Here is a 9,160-nt window from a genome sequence, read left to right on the forward strand (position 1 = left end):
CCAGTATGTTTAAAAATGTAACCCTACCCCACACACTTTAAACTCTAAGAATTTGACCATTTCCCTATATAATTAGCCATATTCAAAATATCCCTAAAATTTACCACAATGAGGCGCTGTTTTTAAAGTTTTCCTAAATTTTCTTAAAAGTATATTAAGTGATAATGCGAAATATAAAATACTTTTACGTGTAGTTTTTATTTAATCAAACTTTGAAAATATCTGGTGTCATATTTGCTTTTAAATTTGACATATAGCAAATAAATACCTACAATAATTATATCATTAAAATCAAACACTTTTTTCTTCATAAGGGATTTGAGAGAGACATAAATAATGTTAAAAAGAAAAAAAGAAAGAAAGAAAAAGTTGTCTACCTTAACATGAATAAAAACAAACATTAGATCAAATTGATTCAGGTATATTATATTAATATATTGACAGTATGAAAGGATTTGTTGTCCCTATTTTGAACATTGAATTTTAGGATGTGCCTATTGAAAAGAATGATAAATAATTACAATTACATAACACAATGACTATTGATAACTATTTAATATAATACACAAAATATGTTTAAATATCTGGGAAAGGGGTAATCCCTCAGAGGCAATGAAAACATCAAAATCATATGAGCCGCGTCACGACAAAACCAACATTGTGGGTTTGCGACCAGCATGGATCCAGACCAGCCTGCGCATCCGTGCGCTCTGATCAGGATCCATGCTGGTCGCTTACAAACCCTATTACAAGTAGTGAAACTGATAGCGAACAGCATGGATCCTGATCAGACTGCGCGGATGCGCAGGCTGGTCTGGATCCATGCTGGTCGCAAACGCACAATGTTGGTTTTGTCGTAACGCGGCTCATATGTTGAATGCAGACTTAGTTTGATTGAGTCTGTACATGAGGGATAATGTAAACGTGCAACACCCCTTACGCCCGATAGGACCGGCTTAAGCAGTATATAATCTTCAAAACTAACGTGCTGGAATCATTTATCAAGAATTAAGGACCAGAACAAAATCGAAACACTGAAGTGAAATATGCCACATGGAACTTAACACCTGCTGTTGTGAAACACATGTATAACAATCAATCTGGAAAAGTCGGTTCAGTTAACATATCATAAACCATACGTTAAACTGTAAATGTGTTTTTTTATAAACAACAAAACAAAAAGGTTATTGTTATGTGTTTTGCAGCCAAAAAAAAAAATTACATAAAAAAAACAACAGCTTAAAAAAAAAATATGCATGCCATTTAATTTGAAACACAGACACTAATAAATGATTTTATCTAAAAGGGACCATATTTTCAAAAGAATGTGTGAAACATCACATATGTTAAAGCTGCAAATATGTAATGTTTTAATAGTTTTAATAGTATATAAACATAAAATATACTGAATTCAACATAAAAATGTACACATACAATTTATAGGCATACAGTTAAAATATAACGTGGTTTAAAGTGTTATAAATAACAGTAGTTAGCTGTGAAGTTTTGTTGACAAGTATGACGAGGTAATGACCTATCGAACAGAATTTGTAAATTATGCTACTTAAAAGTTTAAGGTGACAAAATATTACATGAAAACACTTATAAATTGTTCCTGTAAATCAAAATAGGAAGATATTTGTTATAATTGCAACATCTACCCATTTAACGGAAATAATTTACTATTGCCAAGATGACATAATCGTGTATGTACTAGTACGCATTTATTGTGGTGGTTATCTCCCTTTCACCAGTACGCATAAGTAAAATAAATGTACATCAATAGTAAAAAGGCTGGAAACTTGCCAGATTATAATTGTTTTCATATTTGTGCTTGGCATAAGTGTTTCGAGTTTCTGCTTTGTAGGCTATCTACAAAAAAAATAGTTTAAAAACTTTCTACATAAAATGTAATTTTTTGGGGGGTATATTATAAAGAAATGATTTTCTGTTTCTTAATAAACAGGCTAGGTGTCAAATCAATAATTATGTAACTGGAAGATTACATGTATGTGACTGTTCCTCGTTGTCCAATCTATTTTGCTAAATATTTTATTATATTTAGGTATTACTGTCAATAAAGCTATCTGTACTATTAGGTTGTTGAACTTTTATGTCTGATAAAATATCCAAAGTAACATTATTAATTCCATGTTGATATGTTACCAAACCTCATGATCATTTTGTTATTAAAGAGACAAAGATGTTTAAATTTTATTGGCCATTGTAAAACGATACCATTTTTAGAAATTTCGGAAGATAATAAAAAATATGGACCGTAAGAATTTGGATTTCCAGGAGATAACAGTGTGGCTTTCCACTGGAAGTAATTGATACTGTTTTTAATATATACATGTATTTGCTAAACGTCAGGATAACCTGTGCATGTTTTATACATTGTGGTATTCCATAAACATTGTGTTAGTGATTAAATTCACCTTCAGTAGGGCTCATAGCGGAGTAATACATGTTTTATTAATAGAATTATATAATCTCGTCTGAATAAGCACTTTTTCATATATACAACGCATGTACAACATACTAAAAGTTCTCTACAATAAAACAACCTTAATCAAATTAAAGATATAGTTACATGTATCAGATAGAGAAAGATACAAAGACAAAACATCGTCTATTTTATTTGATATTTAAAGCAAGATGCCAACAGATTCATGACTATTTTCATGGAATATTTAAAGCAGCATGTCTACAGATTCGCGTTAAATTTTAATTAAAATTTTGAATATGTATGTAAAAGTAAAATAATGTGACAGAGAACAATGTAAGTAATTTACACACTGCAAACGGCACTTACAATCCGCGCAAATTACCTAAATGAGGTCAAAATAAAAAAAAATAGCCCTTACTGCTTTCGTCACGCAGTAGAGATATGGCGATAAATACTGCAAATCAGTCATTAATCGCACATAACATATAAATTATTACTTGAATCTTTTTTTATTTTTTAAACTCTTAGTACATGTTACTTAAGTTTGAGTATTTGAAACATTTTGGCTCTTCTGGAGGCATGCAACTATATATATATCTAACAATGAAATGACTAGAAGCTGTAACATGTGCAACCTATTCGAACCAATTTTGACTATACATGTAATATGTCGTTTACAATTCCGTTACCTGTAGTAACTGAATAATAATAAATCATGTATACTAATTCGTTGGGGAATTAATTTCGTGGTAAATGTGGATATGTTCATCCACTAATTTAAGATCCAAGAAATTTTCTTACATCTGCTATTAGATTATTTTTGAAAAACGTTATATGAATTTCACTTATTAAATTTGAAAAAAATATATCACAAAATCCATGAATTTAAAGGGAGACACACGCAAAATTGTCATTTCTTAGTTTTGAATTTTTCATTCATTATTCTGTAAAATGTCCTCAAAATTAAGACAACAAACTATCATAGGAACAAAACGTTTCTCCTTACATAGAACAAAATGGCGGTTTCCTAACTTGACCCACGTGGGTCAGGTTAGAGCGTTAAGACTTCACAATAATTGCCACAGACGTTAAAGTCAGTTGCACTTGTTTCAATCATACAATATGCACAGTATCTGTTATTATAACTTCCAGGGTTTTTTTAAGTCACATGACTTGTTTTAAAACCACTCGACGATTCTGTCGGTGTCTAAATTTCGTTCAATATAAAAAGATTAATTCACGCTATAAACCCAAAATATACAGAAATTATGCAGAAATTCATGCTGAGACTTTTAAAAAGTGTAATTTTAGTGTGATTTGAGTACATAAAATGAATTTAATATTTTTGACACTAATTTGCCTTAGTATCCCTTCAAGAACAAACACAATTTTCTTTTTTTGACAAAGCCCATGAAATTTCATGCCCACGAAATTAAGGGAATTCACAGTACAAATATTGTTACACTGCATATTTACAATTTGAGCGTACAGTCAATATTTTCACGGACAAACTAGGTCACCAATGTGGTTACTCAATTTGACTGTATCTTACGTCCTTGCCCACCAGAGTTTCTGTCAAAAACGTCTCGATGCCTATTGCAGCTTCTTGATTCATTGTACAATCATATATTCCTATTTCGGACAGAAAAGCGATATCAAATATTCCGCCAAGGTCCTTGAAAACTGGTCCCGTCAACACTAGTTCACTGGACTGATTTGGCAGGGCATGAATGTCTTTGTGGTGGAAAATAAGCACAGATACGCTTGATGACACTGAAAACACGACATAAATAATTGGTTTTGGAATAAAAAAAACATAAAGGGAAAATCAGCATGTTTTTCTACTTTCTTTCTTTCCTACTTTCTTTTTTTCTTTCTTTTTTTTTCTTTCTTTCTGACAATGTCTGAACATTGAAAGTTTTATCACAATTTGAACATTAAAAGTTTTATCACAATTGTCTGAAAAAAATATACAATATTATCTCTTTTTAGTTTAAAATCGGGTGAATTTTATGTAATAATTGAATAACCACTGAATTTAAGTAAGATATCTGGATCAAAACCGTAAGTTACTGGAACAACAATACAAAAAAGCTAGAACTACAGACAAAATAAAGCTAGAACTACAGATAAAATTAAGTTAAAACTATTTGTAAGAAAAAGCTAAAACTAAGAACAAAATAAAGCTAGAACTACAAGACAAAATAAAGCTAGAACTATTGACAAAATAAAGCTAAAACTGCACAAAAAAGCTAAAAATACAGACAAAATAAAAATTGAACTAAAACGCAAAAGAACTAGAACTTACGAGAAAATGAAAAAGAACCAACTTGAATATGCGTTTTGCACATTGTGCGAAACAGTAAAGGTTTTGAACGCTGTTATATAAGAAAAACACACGAATTAATGTACCATTTAAATCCTGCAGGATAGAACTAACATCTGCCCCGAGTCTGCTCGCATTTATACAAAGTACAAACAAGGGTAATTCTGGATTAACATCGTCTTTGTTCTGACAAACAATGAATTGTAATTTTCGTCTTTCCACATTTAGTTGCTTCACCAACATTTTCCGCAGTTCATCTATAATGTTAGACACCATTTCACCCTTCACTTGGTAATAGACCTGAATAGAAACTAAACAAAAACTATTACATTAAAATTTCACATTATCCTATTAAATCTTAAGTTCATAAAACACACATGCTATACAAAATAAGCTTATAATTTACAAACGTTTTAGTGTAGAAGTTCAAATGCCCCTTACCAAAGTGTTGCATTACATCAGAATCCTAAGTATATGTAAATAAAATTTCTAACAAAGACAATATTTTCTTATCTCATTTAACATGTAAGTGGGATGGATATTTAGTTAATTATAATAATAATACAAAAACATGGACATTTCTCTCCGTATTTTATATATTTATATATAAAAAATAACCGAAACATTTCCGTGACTTAGTTGTTGAAATGACCAACTGAGTATATTGGTATATACAACAAAAGCATCCTTATTGAATACAGAATATTACACAAAATGTATTTACGTAACAGGTCAATTAAGATGTCCGACACATTGTCTTTCTTCCTCGCATTTCTGCGTCACAAAGTCGCATTCAAATGCACTATAAAAATAAGGTTACCTGGTCGATTTTCCTTAATGTCTTTCGCTTGTCGCTCAAACTCTGCCTTTTCTGTTTTTAACACTATAATTATATTCTCCAACGACTCTTTTTCATTTTCATAATCCTTTAATTTAATTGACTTTTCGTTATTGTCATGTTGAAGCCTTTTATTTTGCTCCTCAAGATTTTCTATTCTGTCCTTCAGTTTCTCAACGCTGTCTCCTGCAATATGTTCAACGTTATCGTCTGCGTCATACTCAACGCTGTCATCTGCACGATTTGAAATTCCGCGTTGCTCCTCATTCTGTTTAAATTCATTTAAGTTAATGTCAAATTTTTTGAAGATAACAACTGCTTGTTCGTTAAGAAATTTGAAGGAACTATCCAGAAGCTGACATTGTTGTTGAAGGGAAGTCTGAAAATATATACACATTTCCTTTTTTTCTTTTTTTGTTTCATACAGATCTAATCACAGTATAAGTATTAATTGTAAAGATGTGTAAATTTTTCTGTGTTTTGATACATGTCTCACGCTCACAAACACAGTGTATGATCCTTATATAAAATGTGTTGTATGACGTAATCCGGAAGGACGTTTCTAACGTAATGCATTAAAGGATTTATGATACATTTAAAAAGGAAAGATATACAATCACAAATATTTTTTTTTACCGATAATAAAAGCGACCTGAAAGCATATACGTAGCACAACCCTTTTTAAAGCAGTTACTATAACTTTTCTTTATTCAGGGGGGCATTGCATAAGAAAACACATTTTTACGAGTAACAATTCATATTTATGTAATTGTTACAGAATAATTGTTAACGCTACAGTATAGTAAACGACATTTTAAAGTTTGTATTTTAACATTAACGATGTTTGAGTAATAAACCTATTTATGTGCAGCTTCTGAAATCAGTACTACTATTTAGTTCCAAAAATCGAAAAAAAACCTGTAAAAGGGAATAACTTATACGATGTTATTATGAAAATATAAAATGGATTGTCTCCCATACACTAGAACCATTTTAAGTTTACTGTCTTAAGAAATAAACCGTTTACCGAAATGACTCTGAAAAAACGAAGCTTCATTTATTTATAAAAGCACGAACTTTAATTTCATGTTCGTACACGTGAACTATCTTCTTAAATTAGAAAAATCAATTACCCCCCTCTCCCCATCCCTCCCCTTACATGAGATTCGTTTGTTATTGGAGAAATTAGTTTTCAGCTATCGTAAATTAGATGAATTGGATGTTTTACGCATCTACAAATATCATAATGGTTACTTTAGATATTAATTGATACATACTCACAAGAAAATTATTACTATGTTATTTGACCCAGATTGATATATATTAATTATACACAACACCATGTTGAATGACATTTTGTGTTGTTCTTTATGTCAGGGACGAACGGGCACCTAAGAAGAACCAGCGACGGTTTATACTCTATCTGGATAGATTCCTCAGCTGAATGAATCTAAAGTAACTGATCGGATTCGAACCAACATCGGTGATGGGCAAACGCTTTGAAGTCTACGACCTCTACCACTTGCCCATGGACGCCCCTTGTTAAAGGATGTATACCACGGTTTTGCAATGCAAAAACATGGCTATGTAGCCATTTAGGAGTAAAGTTAATATACATGATAGTAATTAACATACAATTCACCTGTACACTAGAAAGGAGATCTTGTGTGTGTCTCTGCCATTTACCCGAAAACTCTCGTATACTTTCAATCTCTGTTACATTTATTTGTTTTAAAGAATCTGAAGTATCTGAAAAGACAAAACATGTTTACGTTCTTAAAGATTTAGAGAAAATAATTTGATTGCAATTTAGTTTAATTTTTTCTTTTTATGCTGAGTAAATTTATTCTAGTCAAACAATTTCGGCACATAATAGAAGCCAATTGTTCTTGCTGGACTTGAATATAAAAAAGTAAAGAGATTTTGCTGTTGTGAGTTTTTGCAGCTTTTAATTACAAATATTAAACAAAACTGAACAAAACAGAAAAATACGTGTAATATCTTTTTAAGCGTTTTTTTAATGAAAGGCGTTTGAAAAGTCCTTACCATAAATTCGAGCCAACTCATTTACATCAAGACATAGGAGTTTAATATGAGCACGCTGCGTTTTCACAGTGGTTTTAATAACATTTATTTGTTCTCCGTGTCTTTTCAAGCAACACTAAAATTAAAAAAGGTACAAAATTTTCAAATATGAAGATCAAATAGCATACACCAATAGAATGGAATTTGATTTCAAATACAAACTTACAGTATTGTAAGTTTGTATTTGAAATCAAAATCCATTCTATTTGTGTACTTAAATCTTATCATTAAATGGGAATGGGAATTCCCTACAAGTTTATATAGGATACGAATTGATCAGTGATCTCACGACACTAAGTACCGCGGTTAAAGTGATATAGTTTATAGTCTATACATGTATACACAAATACTCAAGATAGAATAAACAACAGGCGACAGTTGATTACTACCGATCTATAACTATAAATAGCCATATCACTCTACTCAACAACAACGTTTAACTAATTATAATTGTAAAAAAAGGTTGTTGGGGGGGAGCGAGGGCTAGGGTGTGCTACATATGTAGTTACTGACTTGTCTACGCGCTGGACAATTGATCTATTATACAAAGTCAATGAGCAAAGGCAAGAAAATTCTTACGTTTATCATACGAGCAGGTCCTTCAATATTATTTTGCCTTGACTGGCTGGTTCCCATATTCCTTTCGAGTCTAACTATCCATCTATCATAGCTTTTGGTTAAAAAAGTGTCATTTAAGTATTTACGATAACACTTCGTACTTTCGGTTTCAAAATGAGGCCGACCGTTCAGTGCCGTAGCCACACTAAGGCGACCCGAGTCATTTGTCTCGTTTAATGTTTAAAAAGTTAAGAAATACATCAGGTAGAAAAATCGGTCTTGAAAATGAAAAAAGAAGACGAAAAAAAGAGCCTCCAATATAAGATCTGGAATGAAACAAATAAGGCTTTCTGTACAAAAGTGGAGACGGTAATTACGAGTCAATACAAGATGGAAAAATATATCAAAATGTTAATAATCCAATGCCGTTTTGAAATATGTGATAAAGCGTATGATCCAAACATTCACACATTTATGTGTCGCCACTTCGGACATATATGGATCACTTCTCCGTCGTCTGTCCGTCCGTTTGTCTGTCTGTTAGTTCGTCTGTCACAAAACTTGTACCGGACTACTCCTCATAAACTACTGGTGTAATTTGATCCAAACTTTACAGGAATGATCAGTACAAAGTCTTGTTTTGCATAACATGAGCATTTTCCGGTTCAATGATTTTTGTCCGAGTTATGGCCCTTATATAATTTTTATTTTAAAGTTTGTCCGGACTTCTCCTCTTATATGACTAATGCAATTTCATGATATGTAGGTCAAGCACTTGCACGGGTTTTTCGGTTGAATGATTTTTTGGCCGAGTTATGGCCCTTTGATAAAAAATAAGTGTTTTTTTCTGTGTGTTGCCAGATAAACAAAAGCTTGCCCGGACTACTTCTCAAAAACTACTGGT

The 9,160-nt window shown here is 31.7% G+C and overlaps 1 protein-coding gene across 1 annotated transcript; it reads right to left on the reverse strand.

The window, feature by feature from the left end:
• Nucleotides 1-832: 832 nt before the first annotated feature.
• Nucleotides 833-8,433, reverse strand: LOC132752364 (uncharacterized). The gene is made up of 6 exons (XM_060742678.1): nt 8,278-8,433; nt 7,660-7,774; nt 7,256-7,362; nt 5,596-5,992; nt 4,862-5,086; nt 833-4,222 (listed from the first exon to the last, which is right to left on the reverse strand). Exons 1-6 carry the CDS (start codon nt 8,332-8,334, stop codon nt 3,978-3,980), a joined length of 1,146 nt encoding a protein of 381 aa, XP_060598661.1. The 5' UTR covers nt 8,335-8,433; the 3' UTR covers nt 833-3,977.
• Between the last annotated feature and the right edge of the window lie 727 nt (nt 8,434-9,160).

The sequence above is a fragment of the Ruditapes philippinarum genome, unplaced genomic scaffold (assembly GCF_026571515.1).
Source record: "Ruditapes philippinarum isolate M1 unplaced genomic scaffold, ASM2657151v2 ctg239_1_1_1_1, whole genome shotgun sequence".
Classification (NCBI taxonomy): domain Eukaryota; kingdom Metazoa; phylum Mollusca; class Bivalvia; order Venerida; family Veneridae; genus Ruditapes; species Ruditapes philippinarum.